Source organism: Pelodiscus sinensis, chromosome 1 (assembly GCF_049634645.1).
Source record: "Pelodiscus sinensis isolate JC-2024 chromosome 1, ASM4963464v1, whole genome shotgun sequence".
Taxonomy (NCBI): domain Eukaryota; kingdom Metazoa; phylum Chordata; order Testudines; family Trionychidae; genus Pelodiscus; species Pelodiscus sinensis.
This window is the reverse complement of record NC_134711.1, coordinates 23575143-23598273: the sequence shown is the minus strand read 5'-3', so window position 1 is coordinate 23598273 and position 23131 is coordinate 23575143. Positions and strand designations below refer to the sequence as shown.

The following is a 23131-nucleotide window of genomic DNA, read 5'->3' as shown; positions in this document are numbered from 1 at the left end:
GTGTGGGCTAATCTGAAATTAACTCAAAGTAATAACCAGTTAAATATAAATATTTCCGATTCTGTCCTCAAGAACAACATATTGACTTTAAGGAAAAGGAAGGGTTGTGGAAAAGCAGTTGTGCCGACAAGGATGGTCTAAAACTTGTTCACATTGATGAACCCTGGAAGCTGTTAGATGCTCAGTGGTTTTGAAAATCAGGCAGGTGCCTAAATAGGGGATCAAGAACCTAATTTTAGGTTCTTTATTTTTCAAGATTTTGGCCCTTGCAATTTGTATTCATGAATATGTATGATGTAGCAGAATATGCTGCTCATAGCACTGCTGGGCCAGTGTGATTATTTCTATAGCTGGAGAGATGGGAAAATGCTGATGGAAGGTTATGAATGAAAACTAATTCACTCCAAGGTCATGTCTGAGATCTGTTTGAATTTGCTACATACAATTGGCGTATGTAAAGAAGGTGGTGGATGGGGGAAGAGGGCTAGATCTAAGTTCTGGTATAAATCCTGTGAACAAGAAAATGTGGGGGTGTGCGACAGTGGTATAAAGCCATAGATAATTAGAGAGCCTGAAGGAAGCTTGTGGAAAAATCAATATTGCAAATGTATCTGCTTGTCATTAAGATGTTGAGTTTTTCTCTCTCTCATAGACTAATGACATGGAAACAAGCGTAAAGCACGAGGTTCTAAATGATGAACTACCCCTAAATGGAAAATCTGCTGATGCTAATGCACAAGGCACATCTCCCGATGAACTAGAACACTTTATGGAGCCCATGACAAATGTTCACTGTATAATTTTGGACTTTACACCAGTGAACTTTGTAGATTCAGTTGGAGCAAAAAAGTTAAAATCAGTAAGTGGCATCTTTCATGTTCTCTCCACCAAAATACTTTTTTTTTTTTTTTTTTCAGGGCACTAAGAGGGCCAAATAAGATGATCTTGTATTAACTCTAATTACTTTAGGTTTTAGCATCAAAGTTAAGTTTTTGCTGATCTTCTGGGGAATGTGTAAATATCTTGTGCTACTCAGGTCAAGTTAAACTACAAAGTGTGTGTGTGTGTGTGTGTGTGCGCGCGCATGCGTGCACACTGTAAGGAGCAGAAGGTAATTCTGTGCAAGAGCTATTTTAATAGGGAAATAACTTAAACAACTGAACCCCTCCTTTTAAAAATACATTTTGTGGTTGGTCTTATACCAATGGAATTGTGATATGTACAAAGGGTATTTCTAAAGAGTAAACCTCCATTTATACTTCTGCAGGTTATAAAAGAATATGAAGAAGTTGGTGTGTGTCTTTGTATAGCTGGCTGTAGTGGTAAGTTACAGAGTTTGGAGGGGTTGGCATTTATTGAGCTCAGAGGGCGCGCCTGTCAGTGCTGTACTCCTCCTCCTCCCCCCAAGAAGGGAAGCGGCCAGGACTCCCTCACCCTCCTTTTGTGTGGATGGTATGGAAATGCAATTTAAGTTGTCATGTCAACTCTACCTACGTAATTAACATAGTTGGAGTTGCATATCTTAATTCAACCTTCTGCTGTAATGTAGATCGGACCTAGCTCATTCTGTTATAGTTAGTGAGAGGAGAACTGGGTGCAATAATGTTTCTAATTTCTGACATTTGGAAGTTTATCATTTCTCCCAGAGACTGATTATACCTATATCCATCTATTGTGTGTATCTCAGAACTGGAAGGGACCTTGAGAGGTCACAGAGTCCAGTCCCCTGCCCTCATGGCAGGACCCAAGTAGCCATCCCTGACAGATCCCTAAATGGCCCACTTGAGGACTGAACACACAACCCTGTGCTCAAACATTTTGCCCCTTTTGCAGATGGGAAAACTGAGGCACGGAAAGGTTTAAACTGAGTTGCACAAGGACTTTGCCAGAGCTGGAACCAGATGCCAGGGCCAGTGACTTATCAATTAGACTGCACTGCTTCCAGATCCAAACAGCATGCCAAACCACTGAGCTATCCTTTAATACATCTTTAATTAGAAATCTACTCAGCTGTACATTTTAAATCTTGTGTATTTTACCTGTACTATGTGGCTTGCATTTGTCTCAAACCTTTTTTTGAACAAAAAAACTTGAGGCTGGGAAAGCTGCAAGCTATCTTCCTTTCTCTTAGTTAATCTAAATAATACAAGGTGTGAGAGAGAGGTATTCCCTGGTTACAGTTTATGTATTTGTTTTACAGGCCCTGTTGTGGATGACCTAACACGACTCAATTTTTTTGAAAAATCTACCAGAAACTTGCTGTTTCACACCGTTCATGATGCTGTTCTGTCCTGCCAGCTAAAGATTGTGTCTGTTCCACAGACTGCCTCAGATATCTGTTAGTTCTTCAGAGTCACACATGAAGAACTGAAATCTCATAATTCCTGAGAAAGGGACACTCTTCCACCACTTAATTTGCACAGTATAAACAGAGCCTAAGACTATTCGTGTCTACGGGTATAGAGGCAGGGTAGTTTATTTGCTACAGGAATAATGGACAGTTTGCTGCCTTAATACTTGAACTGTGCTCTTCCTTATCTGAATCCAGGTGTAATTTAAGACAACATGAAATTTTCTTTGAAAATAATGTTTTTTACAGTGGACAGGCTAGTAGAGCATCCTGGTGGGGATGGGGGCTAAGCTTAAACACATGGCATTGGAGAATATTGCACTAAGCTGTATATTAGTTCACTTTGGATAAAATATTGAAACACTTGGAGTGCAGTAAATGGGCAAATTGAGGTCACATAGTTTACAGCAAAGTGCGAGCTTGCAGAAAATACCTTTTCTGCAATTGCCAATGCAATGCAGTATACCAACCACTGTCTTAAATGGTTTTCTTATATTCAAAAACTGCCACCAGTTTTGTACATAGAATAGATTCTTGTTCAAAACAACGCCTCTCATAGCTGGATTTCTGACATTTCATCTTGGTATCACTAACTGCTGTTTTCTTAAGCTGGATGGTAGACTATTCCTATTTTTATATTTAACCTCTCAACATTCTCCTCATTTTGGTTGAATTTCAAACAAATATACTTGTACATTATTCCTACTACACAATTCTAGTGCTACAGTTGAGTCATACCTATTAGAAAATAGCAAAGAATTACCAAGAAGTAAATGGTTGAGAATAATCTTGGTTAAATGGGGTGTGACTTGTACAGTCTTTTTAAATTTCTACAGGCAAGTAGGCAAGGCCTAAAATAAAATTAGATGTAGATGACTGAATAGGTCTCTTCCACGCCATAGTGCTGCCAGTCCCTGAGCATGCTTTTAAATGCTTTGCAATAGCAAGTTTTCATTGATTTAAGTATACAAAACTTAAAGCATTTGAACTTCAAATTTAAATATTCTCTGATGCTGTCAGAGCTCTGTCATTGCTTAAAGTGGAACTCCTATTCTCTTTACAATTTTCACTTCAGCTACTGCAATTAAAATGAAACCTAGTAGAAAGTTTTAACCCAGGTAGTTACAGTCCATTTTTTTCAGTTAATCATAAAATGACCCTTCAATTAATGCTATCAAAGGTTCTGGGCTGTTGGTCATACTGCTCAGGGTAGAAGAGGAGGTTAAAGCCTTGCCTTTAATCCATTAGCAGTCCAGATAGGCAGAGATGGCATCAGCAAGGAAACCATGACTGGAATTAAAAAGGATTAAGTGAATGTATTTAATGTATCACAGGAACATTTTTATTCTAGTGCCAAGGTAAATTTTGTGATAATCTAGATTAACAGTCCTTTTGTATCAACATGCAGTATATTTTTTTGCTGTACAGTTTTTTAGTTAATGTCAAAATGTTCTGTCTTCAACTTCCTAAATAAAGAGGGGTTCAACTGAGTGGGATTTTTTTAAATCCTGAAGCACTGCTTTAGGAAATGAAATTCTTTAATGTATGAGCTAATGCCCATGGTTTTCAAAAGTGACTCATGACATTTGACAATGGAAGATCAGTTATCTTTAACAAGTATCAATTTGGGTGCTCAGAGCTCTAATTACTTTGGAAAATCTGGACCAGAATTTTAAGAAGCTATAAAGTTTAGCTCCACCTTTTTTTGAAAGGATAAGAGATTGCAGGAGATACATAACCTAAAATATGTCCCAAATAAAACTGATAGAAAAGGATACTAACTCTGCTTGCTTTTGTCTGTCTTGTTATTGTGGTTGCTGCTGTGACTGTGATGCTGCTTTCTCTTAGACACAAGGGCTGTGTCTACACTGGCAAGTTATTCTGGAAAAACTTGCCAGCTGTCTACACTGGCTGCTTGAATTTCCAGAAAAGCACTGATGATCTAATGTAAAATCATCAGTGCTTTTCCAGAAAAACTATGCCACTCCTGTTCGGGCAAAAGTCTTTTTCCGGGAAAGGGACAGTGTAGACAGCACAGTAGTGTTTTCTGTGTTACCTAACATCTGCAAAAAAGCCCCGATCGCAAAAATGACAATCGGGGCTTTTTTGTGGAAAAGCGTGTCTAGATTGGCCATGGACGCTTTTATGGAAAAGCATCCTACCACTCTAGATGCGCTTTTCTGAAAATGCTTTTAACAAAAAACTTTTCTGTTAAAAGCATTTCTGGAAAATCATGCCTGTGTAGATGTAGCTAAGCAGCAGTTAGAAAATGCTGTGTCTGAGGTTGACTCAGTTGTAGCCTCAGCACTGGAGCAATTCAAACAGAGCACAGGCTTATTAACCCCACCAAGATGAGCCAAACTTCTAGTTGCCTCATTGGTCACAAGCAGTACTCACACTTCTTTATTCTTTCCACCCTTCTTTGTCAGTACTTTTTCAGGCCATACACCTGTTTAATGTACTTTTACAACTCACTAAATATTAAACAAGGCATAAAGAGTCATTTAAGTAAGAAGCTCTCTGACTGCTGTGTTTGGAAGGCAGCACTGCTTCCAGTACAGACAAGGGTAGTAGTACCATACTGTCCCTCCCTTATTACAGTTATGGCTTCAAAGCTGAGTACCCAGTCACCACATACTCACTGCTCTGCCTTTTCATGCCTCCTTCTCCACAATTGAGAACCTCTGTTTCAAATAACACAGGCTTGCTAGCTCCCTCTGCAAGGTGCTTATTCATGAGGCAAAAGGGGAGGGACAGGAAAGAAAGGCAGAGAAGCAGCTCATATGGAGCATGACAGCAAGAACTAAAAGGTCCCAGCCAGAGCCAGTGGAGGTGGTGATGGCATCTGGGCCCTCACTTTGTCAAGGACAGCTCAGAATAAGGATGTAGCAGCACAGCCTCAGGTCCCAGACCATGATGAAACATTCAGTCTCCCCCCCCCCCCAACTTTATCCCATTAACTAAGAATGCCAAAAGTGTGATGGGCAAAGTAATCCATCCCTTTTCATTTTGCTCACTGACTTTCAGTCACACAGTCTTTTTTGGTTTCCAGGCATGCTCTTCTTGATCCTTAAATTAAAGCAAGAGGCTTTTTTTGCTTGGACTAATTCTGTCTCCCTTTAACTGTGAATGTTGGTGGGAAAGGTACTAAACACATTTTACAAAGCTTTATCCACCTTTCAACAACTGAGTTTATAATTCAGCTGCTAGAGCACAAGTGCTGCAGCAGCAGCATTAGAACTTAGGAATAAGTGCAGGCTCACAATGCTCTTCCACTATCTTTGAAGCAGCCTCTTGAACAACTTTGCTCCAAGCAGATGAGTTTTAGGTTTTTCCTTTAAAAATCCAGCTGTTGAGAGGAAGCCTCAGACTAGTATTCTTTAGCAATCAAAACAAACTCCTGGGAGTAGAGTTAATTTAACTAGCCTACTCCAGTCTCTGCCAGCAACCAGGAACTGGAAGGCAGAAAGTGGAAAACAATAATAAGTCAGTTTAAGACTAAACTTACACTTTTAGCAAGTTTTATGATAAAAATAGAAAGGAACAGACCAAAGGTGTCTAAGATTTGTTGGGTTTAAAAAAAAATAAAAAATGGATTTTTTTCTCTTTAGTACAATACCACCATGCTGTACTTGAGCACTGAAAATCAACTAGAAACAGACTCATTGATTTTCATTAGCCAAGCTAAACACGATCTTAAACCAAAACCAGAGAAAAGTAAAGTTTTCACTTTTAATAGTAATCTAGCACTATACTGTACCTTCCTTGCTATGTGGTTTTTAAATTATAAGGACAATGTTTTATTTTTGTGTGTAGCACTTAGCCTGCTAGGGGCACCCTCAGAAATCAAGAACTTGACAGTTAAAACACTGTATTCAACTTAATCTGATTGGTTTCACCCTTAAGCTTTTAGCGGAGTGTCTTCTATGACTTCCTAGTACATCAATTATTTTAAAAGAAAAAAAAACTACTACAAGCTTATAATTTGGAATGAAATATTTTATTTCTAGACTCTGCATGAGATTAGACAGCAAACACATCCTAGCAGGTACTCAGACTTTGTTAATCTTTCTGAAACACAATCAGAACATATTTTTCTTCAATTTTAAGTAGTTAGTTGTAGGTCATATATCTAGGTGTAGCACTGAATTTTGCATATGACTTAATGACTTTGTTCACAGCTTCTAAGAAGTCCTTCTCTGTAGCAATTTTTCGACGTGCTCTGATGGCAAACATGCCTGCCTCTGTGCAGACGCTGCGAATTTCAGCACCTTTCAAAGAAACAGACGATGGATTTTAACACTAGCACACTGAGCACTTTACACAAAACAGAATCAGTGTGTAACTCATAGAATTCATCTTACCTGTGCTATTAGGACACAGTCGAGCCAGCAACTCAAATCTTATATCTCTTTCAACACTCATTGAACGAGCATGAATTTTGAATATGTGAGTTCTTCCCTGAAAACAGAAATTCAATGGTGTGGGTGAAAAAAAGAATATGCTGGGAGACAGGAAGCAAAACAGAATGTTCAGCCAGTGCCTGGTTGAACACAACTTCAGATAGGGAGACAGTCTTTGTTTCATACTCCACCTACTGCTACAAAGCCAGAATACTTGTTGTATGATGTACAGTAAAGATACTAATTAAAGGTGCTTGAAAATAAGTCACAAGAGACCTTCTCTCTCCTTGTAATGTAAATCAAGAGGAGGGACGGGGCTACAACTTAGAATCTATTTCCTGACTTGGTCCAACAGAGTCTGGATTTGTCAATTTGGGAAGTGCATTGCACAGCATTGTTACTTTCTAGGGCTGTGGAGATGGACTCTTACATAGTGTAGGTGGAGGGCTTTTTTTTTTTTTTTTTGCACATTTGATCAATGAAGATCAAGTGTATCGCTCTTAAAAAGTGAGATTGTTACCTCTCTAAACTACAGAAGACTATTAAAGTCTGAAACCACTACTGCTCTCTCACTTTGCTTAGCACTGAAAACAAGCAGTTCTAACCTCAAGATCAGGTAAGCTAAATTCAATCTTCCTGTCCAGTCTCCCAGGCCTCATCAGTGCTGGATCCAAGGTATCAGGTCTGTTTGTTGCCATCAGCACTTTAATATTGCCTCTCGGATCAAATCCATCCAGCTGGTTGATCAGCTCCAGCATAGTACGCTGCACTTCATTGTCTCCTCCAGCCCCATCATCAAAACGAGCACCTGCAGACAGCAGACAATTACACATCAAGTTGTAGAAAATGCACTTTTATAGTGAGGATAAATCCCATTGCATTTACAAACAAATGAAGGACATAACAACAACAGTCACAGCTGAATGTATATTCATGACAATTACCAAAATATTTATCCTTGCTTATTTGGAATGCATCATCTTCAGATAAGTGAAGTAGGCAAAATATTTTTATCTCTTGTTTGAGAAAGATGGATATTGCTCTCCTCAGTGAGGAGCACACCAACATTCCTTAGGTTTACAAAATCCATTTAACCTTACTCAAAACAAAATACTTTGGCAACATTAAAGAACTGAAGGTCAGCTTTTGTGAACCTCACTCAAGCATACAAACAAATGAGATTGGTAAGGAAGACAGGTTTCAGAAGAAGTATGAAGAAATGCTAAGTTTACATTCAGTTTAATTTCTGTTAAACTAAACTTAAGACCGGAGATCTTACAAATATGATATGAGCAAGTTGCTAAATAGTTTAATTCCTAAACATTTTTAAAAAATGTTTATTTCTATAATCAAAATACAAAGTAAGGATTTGCATTTGGGATTAGAGTTAATATCTTATTAACTATTTCTTGATAGTTTCCTCTGCAGTAAATATAGCAAAACTGAGTTTGGAGTAACAGTTTTCTCAAGTTTACACAGCTGTAATAATTTAAGGAATGAAAACATCTTGATAACTACAAAGTACAGTGTGAAGAGAGAATTATAAAATCAAGGAATTGTCTTGTTATAGTTTTAAAAGTTTGCCACCAAAAATAAGCTATGATTGCTGGAAGCTTACCTCCAATGGCATCAATTTCATCAAAAAATATAAGACATGCTTTCTTAGTTCTGGCCATTTCAAAGAGTTCACGAACCATTCGAGCTCCCTAATAGAAAGGATAAGATTTTGTTATAGACCAGCTTTTAAAATTTTAAAGCAAATTCACACTTTCCCAGTGAAGATCATGACATGAGTTTCTAATTATAAAAAAAAATTGACTTTTTGATTCACACAACTCTGGCAGGCTTGAGAGCCCCTGAAGGTACTGTGTCTTGGGCTCACACCCAAACACCAATATTTAACAAGCAAAGTTATTACCAATTTTTTTAAAAAGTTCTTAGAAGTTTAGTATTTGTGGAAGCTTCCAAAGCAACTGCCCAGTAAAATGATGAACTTCAACCAGCAGTCATACAAGCTGTCAAAAATGTTTCACTTCCACAGTGCTTTTCACTCTCAAAGTGCTTTGCAAAGGTAGTCAGTATCATTATGCTAATTTTACCAATGGGGAAGTGGAGGCGCACAGAGATGAAGTGACTTGCCCAAGGTTACCCAGCAATGGAGCTAGCCTCTCTTAGCTGCTACTGTGATAATTTTAAAGGTACAGTAACCAAAATGTGGAGAAATAGCTGAAATGGAACCCAGATCCCTTCATAGCCACCCCAGTGCTCTGTTGACTGCACCACATACTACTCGATCCTAAACTGCGGAGCCCACTGCTATGAGTGGGTCAGGTAGCTCAAATTTTAGATCTAGCCTCTCCTACCTGCTACTATGGCCTAGCTATCATGGTTGGTTGTGGTATGCACATTATTATACCAGGAATTGAACAGAGACCATCACCTCTTTCATACAGGCACTGACCAACTTTTGACCTTCAACATGAGCTAGGGGCAAAAGGTATATCACATCACATACCATCACCAAACCTCTCAGTTATCTTGTTCCCCTTGGACAGTCTGCAAGTGGTATGCACCTACTTTACTCCATATTGCCATAAACTGGTGCAGAGTCTACGTATGCAGCAGCAACCTGGTCATATGTCAAGACCTCAAAAATCAAAGCTACAGCTGTCACCAATGTTAAGGTTATAACATTCAGATGAACTGTATGAGGCCACAACAGATGTGTCATTTCTGTGAGAAGCTAAAGATAATTTGGGGTGGGATTTTTTAAATAATTTAGCGATGACCTAATGCCAATGAATGCTTATGAATAGTTCAATCATAGAGTAGTCAAGATATGGAGCTTTCACTCTTCTAGGATTTCACTGGTTTGTTTAATAGCTTTTGTTTCCCAAGCCTAAAAAACCTGGTACAGGTTGAACCTCTAATCCAGCACCTTTGAGACCTGACCGGTGCCAAACCAGAAAACGTGCCGGACTATGGGAGGTCAATATTGTCTAGCAGCGTTATTAACACTTGCAAAGCTTACGGGGCTCTTAGAAGACATTTAAGGGTAACTTAGAGCTAACTATCAGCACAGAACACTGAGAGCCAGGACTGTTGGCTATAAACAAACTTTAAGGGACTGTGGGAACCTTGGCCACACCCATAGTAAGTGGACATCCAGCTATCTAAAATCCTGCCAGACCACAGATGTTATGAGGCCAGAGAGTGCCATACTAGAGGGGTTCAACTTGTACATTCAGCTGCAATGTCTATTAAAATGCTTGGCCTCCACCATTAGGAGTCTGCAGTGTGTTCTAGGGATGTAAAATCCTCTTTAATTGGTTAGCTAGTAAAATGTTAATTTTAACTCATTAACTGATTAAATGGGGAAGGGGGCAATGGTGCGCCCCTAGCCCCTGCAGATGGGCTGCAGCACCCTCCACCTGCTCCAGCCACTACCGGCTAAGCAGTTAACCATTAGAATTCCTAGCATGTTCCATTTTTTACACAGGATTTGTTATTACCTCTCCTACATATTTCTGCACCAATTCAGATCCAATCACTCTGATGAAGCAGGCATCAGTCCTGTTAGCAACAGCACGGGCACAAAGGGTCTTGCCTGTACCAGGAGGCCCAAAGAGAAGTACTCCTTTGGGGGGCTCAATCCCAAGATTAACAAACCGCTCAGGCTGTAAAGGAAGAAACAGAATGTTAGAAACTTTATGTGCAGATGGGTGGTGAATCAGATCAGCTTTGCTAATGAAATAAAAAAAATAAACCACTAAAAAACTGCTTTGCTAGGTTTGCTGCGATGTTTACATTCAAACATCTCAGTACTTGGAGAACCATGACGTGGAAAATCTTATCAAAACATTGAACGACACACAATCTAAGAGTTACTTACATGAAGCAGGGGGGTTTCAACCACCTCTCTCAGCTTTTCAATCTGTTCTTTGCAACCACCAACATCACTGTAAGTGACATCAGGTTTTTCCTCCACCTGTGTAACAGATGCATACACATTTAAACAACTTTCCATTGCAAGTCTGTCTCCCTAGGTCTTTAGTTAAGCAATAGCAGAATTCGGACAGATAAGTGGTAGACAAGTTGAAAAAAGCATATGCAGCAAAGGGAGTTCTTACCTGCATCATAGTAACTGTTGGATCAATCTTTGGAGGCAAGGGGATATGGATTTGATACTTGTTTCTGTCCACACTGATGGGAAGGACAAGGAGCATTATTTTCATTTTAACATTCCTCGCACTAATACAACAACTATAATTTTTTTTTAAAACCTTTTGTAATATGAAGGGGATAAAAATCTCTTTTCTCCAGCATGAGCTTGACCCCATCACTAAGAACTACTGGTTAAAACCAAATCCTACTTCCACGGGAACTTCCCAAATTAAAAATAAAATTTATTCCAAAATGGAACCAAAAATGAAATGGAGATTCCTTATGGAAACAAATTCCAAAGTCTGTTTTGAAAAAAGTAGAAATAGGCCTTTGGAAACATTTCCAAGACTCCTGAACTATCCAGAATCCCAGCAGACCACCAAGCGGGCAGCCTAGGCATCTATGGCTTCCAGACTGCTGAAAAGTCATGAGCCTGGAACTCCGGATGCCAAGGAGCAGCCAGCCTGGGGTTCTCTGCTCTCCATCAGCCTACTGAAGTGCTGCCAAAGAGCTGGGTAGGCAAGCTGGCAGGAAGCCAAGATTTCTGAATCCTGCCTGCATGTGTCAGAATTTCATCCTGTGGCACATTATTTTGACAAATCAGCATTTTCCAGCAGAAGACCTCAGATAGTTTCTGACTAGCCTTGCTCCTGTGTTACATTTCAGCCATATGAGATAACTTTTGATCAAACAATATGATTTTGATCAAACACAATATAACTTTTGATCAAACACTAAACTGATACTGTACCATGACATCTTACAGGAAAGGAAGCTTCTGCCTATAGTTAAACTTACTGGTCACAGAACTTACTGATGATAGAAGTTTATATCTTTACTTACCCAACTCTCATCCCCTCTTCAATGTCAGTAGGTGCTACCTGGTCACTGAGGTCCACCACAAATTTGGCAAATTGTTTTACATTGATAATGTACTTGGGATCTTCCGAATCTGCATTGATTATCTTTGTACACCTAGTAGAAGAGATAGTTAACTAATGCAGGCCACAAAACAGACAATTTAAGCTGCTTGTTAGTTTGTATTCTTAAGTGCCTGTATAAAATCATATAGGTAGTATGTTTGTAATGCTGCAACTCAATTCCATCACTATTCCAAATATGACATACTTCTCATATTTCACTAAGGTTAACTAACATCTGAGCACTTATATACCACAGTGAGCAGCACCTCAGAAATGTCTAAGGATCAAAGTTTTAACCAAGTGTCACATGGGAAGAAAACAGATGCTGCAAGCAGAATTGTAAATGTTATGGACTTTATAATACCGTATAGCTCTGATGTCAGAATCCACAGAATATACACACCTGGCTACCTGCAGTGGCTGCTCACTTTGGAGAGTCTGCTTATCTGCAGCCAGATCCCAGAGGGCAGGAGGGGCCAGGCCTGTGTCTGACTCCTTGATCCCTACATAGAAGGCAGCAAAGTTACAAGTTCACTGATCACATCAATGATACTTCACACTCAGTTCTACCAACATTACCATCAGTCATATTAGAGTAAAAGGCATATGCTAAGATACAGATTTTATACATACTTCAGATGTGACCTGCAAAGGAAAAGCTGTTTGTTTCATGATATTCCAGAAACCAAGTCTAACAAGATTCCCCTCTCCCTTTATATTTTTTTTTAAATTAGAAATTCAGGCCTTGTCTACCTTGTTCTTGCTTAGCAGACTCTTATGAAGAACTAGTAGGATGACAGTAAACATACTAGTGAAGTAAATCCTGATTTAGGGGGAAAGTGATTGTTATTCAAACTGTTTTAAACGTTGTAATTCAAGTATCTTACAAGTAAGTACTTGGAGGAAGAAACTTTAAGATTCAACATGCACGCTGTTGAATAAGAACTGAGAGCTAATGAACACTCATCTGAGCCTACCACCAAGTCCAGCATAACAACATGGAAAACAAAATTCATTATTACTGGTATTTTTAATGTTAAGAAGAGGGAATGTGTATTTTTAGTGACTTTTCTAGCATCTTTACACAGCATAAAGCAGCAGAAGTGGGTATAAGTTTCCCACTCCCCCTTTGTAGACCACCTTTAAGAGTCTTAAAGCAGACTCTGAAGTTCAGATACAAAGTATCAGTGCTTTCTTCTTTTTTTTGTTTTTAAACAAAGTGCCAGTACTAGGGTTTGGTCAAGCCAAAAAAAAAAAGTCACAGTCCCTTTAATTGCTGCATGTCCCGAGTGGGCTTCCGTCCAGCATGGCATACGTGCTCGCTCCCAGGGCCAGCTGGGAGCTGTGCCAGAGGAAAGCAGTGAGTGCTCCCAAAAAAAAGGTGACGGTAGGCCATGCTGGTGTGTACCATCACAAAAAAAGCACTGCAAATTATATATATGAAACAAACATAATATACAGTTTTAACAGTAATGAACACCTCGAACAAGAAACAGACTGATGCCTTTAGCATATTAGGGTATGTCTACACTAGCCCCTAGTTCGAACTAGGGAGGCTAATGTAGGCATTCGAAGTTGCAAATCAAGCCCAGGATTTAAATATTCCATGCTAGATTTGCATCTTCCCAGCCAGTCACCATTTTTTGAAATTTACAAGTCCGAACTAACTGCCCGCATCTATATGCCGCAGGGACCCGGTAGTTCGAATTAAAGCCCCTAGTTCGAACTACCTGTTAAACCTTCTTGCAGGAGGAACAACAGGTAGTTCGAACTAGGGCTTTAATTCAAACTACCGGGTCCCTGCCGCGTGTAGACACGGGCAGTTAGTCTGGACTTGTACATTTAAAAAAAAAAATGGCGACCGGCTGGGAAGATGCAAATCAAGCACGTGAAATTTAAATCCTGGGCTTGATTTGCAACTTCGAACACCTACTTTAGCCTCCTTAGTTGGAACTAGGGGGCTAGTGTAGACATACACTTAGAAATCCATGATTCAGAATATTAGTTTTTGCTTTATAGAAGAAGTGGCTTACTGAAAGCGTAACATGCAGAGTTTAAGATCGGACGAGACCACTGAATCATCTACACTGGCATATGAGAGGCCAATAACACCACCTAGTATTCTCACACTCAGTCCAACAACCCATATTAGACCAATGCATTGCTGCTCACAGGAGACTAAACTAGTTGCAGAGGCAAACAATGTGATTTGTTTTATGAGACAGATGGACAAATTTATGAGTGATGTTATATGACATAATTAGTTGATATTAGTGGGCATGGCTCAACATTCTGTACCACATACAGAGATTAGGACAGACTGAAGAGCACCAGTGTCTGAGTCCCTGCACTGACAAAGAAATGATTACATGAGATATTCCGAAATAATCCTGGCAAGTGGCCTGCGTAAAGCACCTATGGTCAAAGTCAATCTGACCTGAGGAAACACGGCCCACAGTAGGACCTAATGCATGTGAGCATGAACAAGCCAGCCAATCAACTGAGAAAGAGAATGCTCACTGCTACCACAGAGCCCTCTGCCGTCTGCCCATCCAATATCGCAATGCCAGGCCATCGCTGATGCTTTGGAAGATTAAAAACCAGGGCTGTCAATTAACACGTGTTAACATCTGCTATTAACACAGGGCAGAATTAACATGTTAATTTTTTAACGTGCGTTAATCACAGGGGTTTCCATGCAGTGCTGCCCCTTTGAAACGCCACAGCAGCATTTCAAAGGGGCAGTGCTGCACAGAGCCTAGGGTCAGCTGGGGACTCCACCTGATCCCAGGCTCCCACTGTGCTGCCCCTTTGAGATGCCACAGTGGCATTTCAAAGGAGCAGCACTGCACAGAGTCCAGGGTCAGCTGGAGTCTTATTAACAGCACAATTAATCGCAATTATTGTTTTTGAAACTGCATAATTAATAGCGATTAATTTTTTAAATCACTTGACAGCCCTATTAAAAACCTTTCCAGAACACATTGGGAAGGGGAAGGGATTCCTTTCCAACCCTGGTCTGAGACTGGCTGAAACTATGATGCACAAATTTTAGGACCATCTATTATATATTTCACAGAGTTCTGTGTCTGTGCGTAAATGTGTGTTCAAGAACTCCTCAACAGTAAGCACTAGGACTACCAAATTCGGTGTGCAGCTTCCTCTTCTCATAACTTAAACTAAGGGTTTCTTTGTGCCAGGAAAATGGGATGTGCTCGGAATGGGATTGCTTCTTATAAAGCTACTCAGAAAAGACAATCACCAGCCTGCCATGCCCCAGGCTCCCTTTAGGAAGGAAAGAGGGGGGCTGAAGCTCTCCTCCTCCCCCCAATTTGTACAGGGATGTTGCTGGCTATTCCTCTATGTCAGGGAGCCAGGGAAAAGGACAGTTACCTGCATTTCTCACTTTGGCTGGGGAGTCCAAGGGGCTGACAAACCAGGATCTGCACTAGCCTGGGGACATGCACCTCTCCCCCAGCTGTGCCCACGGGAGCTGCTGCAGCCATGTAAATGTGCTTTTCAGCTGGCCCAAGCTGTATCAGTGAGAAAGGGCTGGGGTAGTCCTCTCTCCTTGGGGCAGCCTGCCTTCTGAACCCCGAACCCTAGCACCATCTCAGAGCAATGATTTAAATGAAGAAAAACAAAAATTGAGTTAAGAACCTGAGCAACAGAGATCTTATTTTGTGTAATAGGGAGCCATCTGCTGACAAAAGCTTGCAGCATATCTACTATATATTTGACACAGTAAAACAAAAATTGAGTAAAAGACTCAAACAACATAGGGTAAATCTTATAGTAAGATATAAACTGGAAATGAACCATAGGGATGTTGAGCCATGCCTACTATCATCACAACCAATCATGTCATACAATCACACTCATACATTTGTCCAGCTGTCTCTTAAAATGAATTCTTTGCCCCCCGCTACTTGTATTACGAGGCTGTTCCAAAAGTTTACCCCTCTGATGGTCAGAAATCTTCAGATTTCCAACCTGAAGTTGCTCATGGCCCATTCATACCTATTTTATCTTGCAGCTCTCCACCCTTCCTGGTATTTACCCCAATGTATTTATAGAAAACAGTCATAGCCTTTGAGAGTCTGCGCAAGCCAAGCTCTTCTAGTCTGCTCTTGTATGGTAGGCCCTCCATTTCCCCATCAATCTACTAGCTATTCTCTGCACCTGTTCCAGTTTTAAATTCATCATTCTTGAACACAGAAGATCAGAACTATACGCAACATTCCAAATGAGGTCTTACCAGGGCTTTCTACAATGGCATTAATACTTCCCCCTCATGGAAATGCTTTGCCTAATCAAACTTCCTAGGACCACGTTTGCCTTTTTCACAGCTTCATCACAGTGGTGGCTCATAATCACCCTGTGATGAACCCCCACACCCAGGTCTCCCTCCTCTGCCTCCAGATTGCAGCAGAGATTCTTATTATTAAACTCTAAAAGCATGACTTTCTTTTTGACCTACAGAATTTCATCCCATTTCTCTGACTCTAATCTTCCAAGTCATCCAGATCTTCGTGTGTTATATTCCAATCCTCCTCTATATTGAATATTAAATAAGATTGGTCTCTAGACCGAGCCCTGACGAACCCCACTAATAACAAAATGCCTATTCAACAACTCACCTTTTAGCACAACCTGCTGCCTATTCCCATCTAGCCAATTCTTTATCTACGTTATAATGTTGTATCGATCCCCTTCCTACAGTCATTTATCTAATAATTTCCATGTGGTTCTGTATCAAATGCACTTCCCTTATCTAAAGAAACTGGTTATTTTCTCAAAGAAGAAAATCAGTTTAGTCTGGCATGATCTACCTTTAGTAAAACCATATTACATTACCTCCTCTTTACCATTTGCCTCTATGAATTTAATTATTCTTTCCTTCACAATATGTTCTAAAACCTTGAATACTACTGAGGTCAGATTAACAGGTTTGTATTTCGAGGATCACTTTTTTCCCCCAATTTCTAAATATAGCTATGATGTTGGTTATTTACCTGTACTATCCCCACATAGAGATTTATTAAACATCCTTGCTACTTAATGGCAGTAACGTGTGCCACTTCTTTCAATATTCTGAGATGGAAATTGTCTGGTTCCCCTCAACTTCACCAAATTAAACTCTTTACATTCTTCTTTCACCTCACACGTGAAAGTGATCTTTTCTAGACATTCATTCCCACCAGCCATATTGCTTTCAGGGACAATTCATGTTATCATTGTTTTAGACAATCAAGGCAAAGTATTGAGTTAATTTTGGGGACATAAAAATTACCTTTAATCTCCTATCCTACAGTGCACAATGGCTCAATTTTATCCTTTCTTATTCTTTTTGTTTATACAAGTAAGAGAAGGTTTTTAAGTTATTTTTTAATTTGGTAAAAGCTAATTCAGCTTCACTTTTAGCAATTCTCACTTTATTCCTGCATTTACTAACCCCCAGGATGTAGCTTTCTTTGCTAATCAACCCTTTTTTCAATCCCTACAAACTCTCTGCTTATTCATAATAATCTTTTTGAAGTGATTATTCATCCAGCTGGGTCTGAAATATTTCCATACACGTTTTTTCTCCCCTTTCTTATTTTAGCTGATCTGAGAAACCCCAAGCTTCTTCACATTTAAGTCCTTGAGCTCTTCAGTCTGATGGCTATTTCCCTTAATTTACCAAAGTCTGCCCTTTTGAAATTAAAAATCATAGTTGTCTACCTGGGTTTGATTATCTTTCTATTACATTTTACTTTAGGAAAAGCACATACCAGTGAGTTCATTAATTTTCTTAAGTAGCTGCTGAATATCATCTTCTACTTGTTTAATCTGCCTTGAGTACGTGCTCTGGCCCTGGAACAGAAAGTGTGCACATTTCAGCAACATAAGAAAAACATGTACACATATTTATATATAATAGATAGCTCTTAATGTCTGTTGATATAATCAATATAATTATTTGTTAACCTTAGAGATTAAGTTGCCCTTGGTCTGTAGTTTTTTAAATCTGTATTTGGCTTGAAAAACAGAACATGATATTAAAATGCACAGTCAAATGGTCCATTGTAATACACAGGAACAAAAATAGATGTAAATTATATTATTTATTCTCAGATTCAGGCCCATTTCATGTGCACTAAGGCACATATACTTATCTAGAAGAGTAAAGGCCTCAACGTAAATGAAATTCAGGACACTCTTGGTCAGATATTTTAAAACAGCAATATAAGAAACTGCAAACTTAATTTATTTGGTTATAGTTCCTTCACAGACCAATAATATTCAAATCTGTAGAGGCTTTGTTGTTTTTGGGGCAGGGAGAGACTTCTTTAGGGGAAAGAAGTTGCAGAGAAGGAGAGAAGGCACAGACATGGAGTAAATTTTAAGGCAGAAGAGAGAAACAAATGTATTATTTCCAAATAAGATCAGTTTGGAAGACGCTATTTTGCCTTGATTCAGTCAATTAGATTTTCATGTTTTTCTTTAGCATTCTAGTTATGTAGGGTACTTACATAGGTTTTCAGCAAGGCAATATCACCTTCATCCAATGCTGAAACAAGACACACAAGAATTAGCTTTCAGTTGCAAGAACAAATTAAATGCATCTCATTTTGCTTCTAAAAGATGCAAATGCACACATCCACAGGACCCCTTTGATACTGAGAGGGAGAGCTGGTGTTATTTTATTTTTAAACACTAAACTAGAATATCTGGTTTTATTGCACAGTACTCAAGAACAAGGAGGAGTTAGACAAGTTCTCCAGCTTGATCCCAGCAAGTAAGACTTGAGTAGAAGTACTGCATTGTTATCTATTGTGCACCAACATATCCAACATGAAAGCAGTTTACCCAAGGGCTTAACAAGCTTAACAAGGGCCTGGAGAAAAGGGAGTATAATAAACAAATGGATCAAGTTCTGCTTCTTGATTATCCCAACAATTGTCCAAAATCCAGAGGTCATTTGTTCTAACGCTAACCACTCATAGGTACTTAGACTGTATATAACTCAATACATACTTGCACACCAAGCAATTAATTAACAGGATAATGTTATATTTCAGTGACGGAAAGAACAAGACCCTATTTCAAAATCAAGATGCTCCTGTACTGAAGTTATCAACAAAGAGTAAGAGTCATTACATGAATCTAATAATTTGATTGTTAGAGAGCAGAACATGACACAAAGGTTTTGCAGATAAGATACAGGAGTCTCCCAAAAGTGAGAATCCCTCAATTTATTCAGTGCTTGATGGCAAAGTGCATGCTGCATGAGTGCAGCCACAGACATGTTAGCTAGATGATGCTCACATTTCTGAGCAATCGCATTGCAAGACTGGCTGATGTTTACTCAGATAGTGCTGTTTCCATCAGTAGATCTCCAAGTGCTTCACAACTTTTATCCTCCCAACACTTCTGGAAGGTAGGGAAATGTTATTACCTCTGTTTTAAGGAAAGGAATGGAGGCCCAGAAACATTAAGGCTATGTCTAGACTGCATCCCCCTCTGTCGACAGAGGGGTGCAAATCAAGCATGTCAAAATTGTTAATGAAGCAGGGATTTAAATATCCCGCATAAATATGGCCACCGCTTTTTTTCAAAACAGAGCTTTTTCAAAAAAATGGCAGTTTAGATGCAGATCTGTCAAAAATAAAACCTTTTTTGACAGATCCTATATTCCTCAAAAAATGAGATTTACAGGATCTGTCGAAAAAGGGTTTATTTTTGACAGATCCGCATCTAGACTTGCGCAGCCTTCCTGCTTCCCCCTCTTGCTGCTTCTGAGGCAGGGGGAGAAATGCAAAAAGTCAAGAAGATTAACTGATAAGCCTGGACTAGTTGACTACTCGTTTGCATCCCTACGTGAGACCCTACCTTCTCATGTCTACATAGCCAATTTTCAGCCCAAGCCTAGTGAATGCAAGGCCGCTAACCTGGGCCAGCCACTGTGTACTAGCAATGTTAAATTGCAGTTATCTGACTAATCGTGTAGTCGATACAATTGCATTGACTACACAGTTAGTTGATAAGGAGCACTCTGCAGAGCCACGGGGCTTGCTCCAGCAGTCAGCTCAAATCAGGACTGAACCATCAGACTCTTACTACATTTAAAATGCAGAGGTGCAGCATCCCAAAACAGCGAGCGGTCCCAGCACGTGCTGAGTCCAACAGTCCCTGTTTGCGGCAGCCATCCCAGGCTGCTGTGAACAGAAGCTGCTTCAGCATAGGGGCTGCTGCTAGAGCAGCCTCTGTCCGAGGGGGAGAAGAGGAGGCAGTGCCCCACTGGGACCCCCATGGGCAGGGGCTGCTGCTGAAGCAGCATCTGCCCATGGCAAGCCTTGGCCTGCCGAAGGCAGATAAAGGCAGCAGAGTTTAGAGGGGGAGGCAGCACATGGAGCGGGTGCTGGGGGAAAGCAGCTATTAAGCTGGATCCCCCCAGCACAGGCTCCTGTTTCCATGTATGTTAAATTGAGATTAATTAACTAACTGTATAGTCAATGGGATTTCCATTGACTATTCAATGAGTCTATAAGGGTGCCTTCACCTTTGAACTGTAGCAAAAGCCCTGCCAGGGAGCACAAGGCCAGTGGGAGACCCGCTCTGCATTCCCTGTGGCATCTGAGACTTTGAGATGTACAAGAGACCCAGTGGGGCTCTTGTATATTTCAAAAGGAAGCTCTTCAGGGAGCATGGAGCTAGCAGAGGAATCCCCCATTGGCCTCTGCCTCTATGGGGTTTCTGCTTTTGAAATATACAAGAACTCAGCTATGGCTCTTGTACATTTCAAAAGCAGAATCACCACAGTGGCGCAAGTGGAGATTGCTTCAGTCCCTGCTTACTGTTTCCTACTGTGCCTCTGCCTCCTCTGCTCTCTGTGGAGACGGTGCTGGGGAGGAACCAGCCAGCTCCCCCAGCACCGGCTTCTGCTCCCTCCCCTTTGCTGGCTCTCTCCGACAGAGGCAGCACGGGGGAGGGGCAACTAGTCGCTTACATCCCTGCCTGTACCCCCCGCCTCTCAGAGGCAAAAGGCGGGGGATGGGAGCGAGTAGTCAATACTCCAGTCAATACTCGCTAACACCCCTACTGGCCAGGGCGGCTGACAAGCCTCGGGAACCCGCACAGGAGCGTCGGGGAGGCCGGGCAGCTCCTGACCCAGCAGAACTGAGGTGAGACCCCGAGTCCTGGGCGCCTCACTAAGTGACGGACTCGCTCTGCGGCTCGGCTGCCTCCCCGACGGCGGAGACGCTCCGCCCAGCTCGCCGGGCCCGGCGCTCGGTGGGGCCAGAGACCAGCCCGGGAACGACTGCGGGCGTCGCCAGCGCAGCGGAGCCCGAGGGGAAGGACCCGCAGGGCAGGCCGAGGTCGCTGGATACAGGGCCCCGACCCCTCACCGCGGATGGGTTTGTCCTCCTTCTCCTCCTCCTTGGTTTTGCGCTGATCGGCGCCTAGATAGTCCGGCATCCCGGCGGCCGCACGGCTCCCTGCGAGCGTCTCCTCCCGCTCCCGAGGCACTGCGCAGGCGCCGCCCCGCCTCCGGATGCATTACACAGCGCCTCAGCCAGCTTCCGCTCCGGCGAGGCCGCCGCGCGCAGCGCCTGAAGGGACTCCTGAGCCGCAGCATGGGGCCCTTCCGCCTCGTACCGGAAGCAACCCCGCGAAAGGGGGAGGGGGAGGGGAGTGGGTAGCGTTCGACGCAGCCAAGCGGAAGACGCAAGTGGGTCTTGTTTCCCCGGCATCGCTTCTGGTAGGGCGGGGCGGTGCCCCGGGGCTTTCTTCCCCCTCCCGGGTCTCTCAGCTGTCTGCCCCCGCCCACTCTGCCTGCTACGCTGGCCCGGGCACCTCTCAGGGGAAGCAGGAGAGCCAGGCACCAGCATGGGGACCCTGCTGCGCAGCCCCTCGGGGACCCTGTCTGGCGCTTGGCTTAACAACCATGGTGAGCGGATTAAAAGAACACAGGGACTCTTCCTTCTGCTCCGAGCCAGGCGTGCAAGGGGCTTTGCTTTCCTCGCCTGCAGCGTTTGTTTTTAGTGGAAGCTGAGATTCTCCTGTAGGCAATTGACTCCCGAAGCTGGCTCTTTCTATGAAACACCAACTATTGTAAAAACGAGGAGTCGTCCTGTGGCACCATAAATACGAAGGCCGTGTCTACACTGTGCAAAAGCAACAGCTTTTGCACAAAAACATGCTGCCTGTCTACACTGGCGGGGAGTTCTTGCGCAAGAACACTGATGTTCTAATGTGTGAAATCAGGGCTTCTTGCGCCAGAACTCTGACGCTCCCGCTCAGGAATAAGCCCTTTTGTGCAACTTTCTTGCACAAGATGCCAGTGTAGACAGGCAACATGAATTTCTTGTGCAAGAAAGCACTGTGGTTAAAATGGTCATCAGAGCTTTCTTGCGTAAGAGAGCATCTACACTGGCATGGATGCTCTTGCAAAAGCACATGCCACTGTAGACACTCTCTTCTGGAAGAGTTTTTGCACAAGAACTCTTCCGCAAAAGAGTTCTTGCGCAAGAAGCTGCCAGTGTAGACTATCCTTTAGAGATTTATTTGAGCGCACGTGCATGCACATGAACGCGTGCATGCACACACACACACACACTCTCGAAGAAGAAGAAGAAGAAGAAGGGAGTTGCTTATCAAATGTAAGACCAATGTTAACCAGGCCAATTATGTGACAGTAGATATGGGAGTGATCCTGCCCATGCCCGACAGTGGCACAGAGGGAGAACAGAACTAGCTGGGGCCATGTTGCTCCACTTCTTCTGCCGCTACTAATGAATGTAAAAAGAATGGACCCTTGTAATGAGCACCATCTCCCCTCCCCCCCCATTTAGTTCCTTTGCTGGCTGACACCTTTCCCCTTCTGCCCACCACATTCAGGGGCATGTGACCCCTAGTGCCTCAAATCTCATGATACTATCTACATGTTTTGTTAGTCTTTAAGCTGCTGCTAGCTAGACTATTCATTGTTTAAGTTTTCCCCTGATGCTATATTATGGTTAACTTCAATTTTATTCAACTTCATATTGTGACAGCAGCAGATTAGTTTTTGTAGGGGTGGTAGGTTCTAACCACCCTTATTTCATGCCACAACACCAGTGCCCAGTTCCAGGCCAGACACTTTATCCATCTCATTATCCATCTTCTCTCCCCGTACCCCACCCAGGCTATGTTTACACTCACGGCTTCTTGCGTCAGAAGTATGCAAATGAGGCTAAGCGTGGAATATCGCTGAGCCTCATTTGCATACCTAATGAACCGCCATTTTTGCAGAAGAGGGTCTTGTG

The 23131-nt window shown here is 41.8% G+C and overlaps 2 protein-coding genes across 3 annotated transcripts in view; one reads left to right on the top strand and one right to left on the bottom strand.

Moving 5' to 3' along the window:
- Positions 1-3840, top strand: part of SLC26A5 (solute carrier family 26 member 5) — a 43401-nt gene extending 39561 nt beyond the window's left edge. For both annotated transcript variants that reach the window (XM_006137539.4, XM_006137540.4), the window contains exons 17-19: positions 653-859; positions 1268-1322; positions 2201-3840. In XM_006137539.4, the coding sequence (XP_006137601.2) occupies positions 653-859; positions 1268-1322; positions 2201-2343 (405 nt within the window). In that variant the 3' untranslated portion in view covers positions 2344-3840. The remainder of the gene's footprint in view (positions 1-652; positions 860-1267; positions 1323-2200) is intronic.
- A 2488-nt stretch (positions 3841-6328) lies between these two features.
- On the bottom strand, positions 6329-21438 carry PSMC2 (proteasome 26S subunit, ATPase 2). Its single transcript, XM_006137538.4, has 12 exons — positions 21233-21438; positions 18356-18393; positions 17615-17696; positions 12244-12343; positions 11761-11892; positions 10884-10956; positions 10646-10741; positions 10266-10430; positions 8372-8459; positions 7359-7561; positions 6715-6811; positions 6329-6621 (listed from the first exon to the last, which is right to left on the bottom strand). Exons 1-12 carry the CDS (start codon positions 21300-21302, stop codon positions 6464-6466), a joined length of 1302 nt encoding a protein of 433 aa, XP_006137600.1. The 5' UTR covers positions 21303-21438; the 3' UTR covers positions 6329-6463.
- Between the last annotated feature and the right edge of the window lie 1693 nt (positions 21439-23131).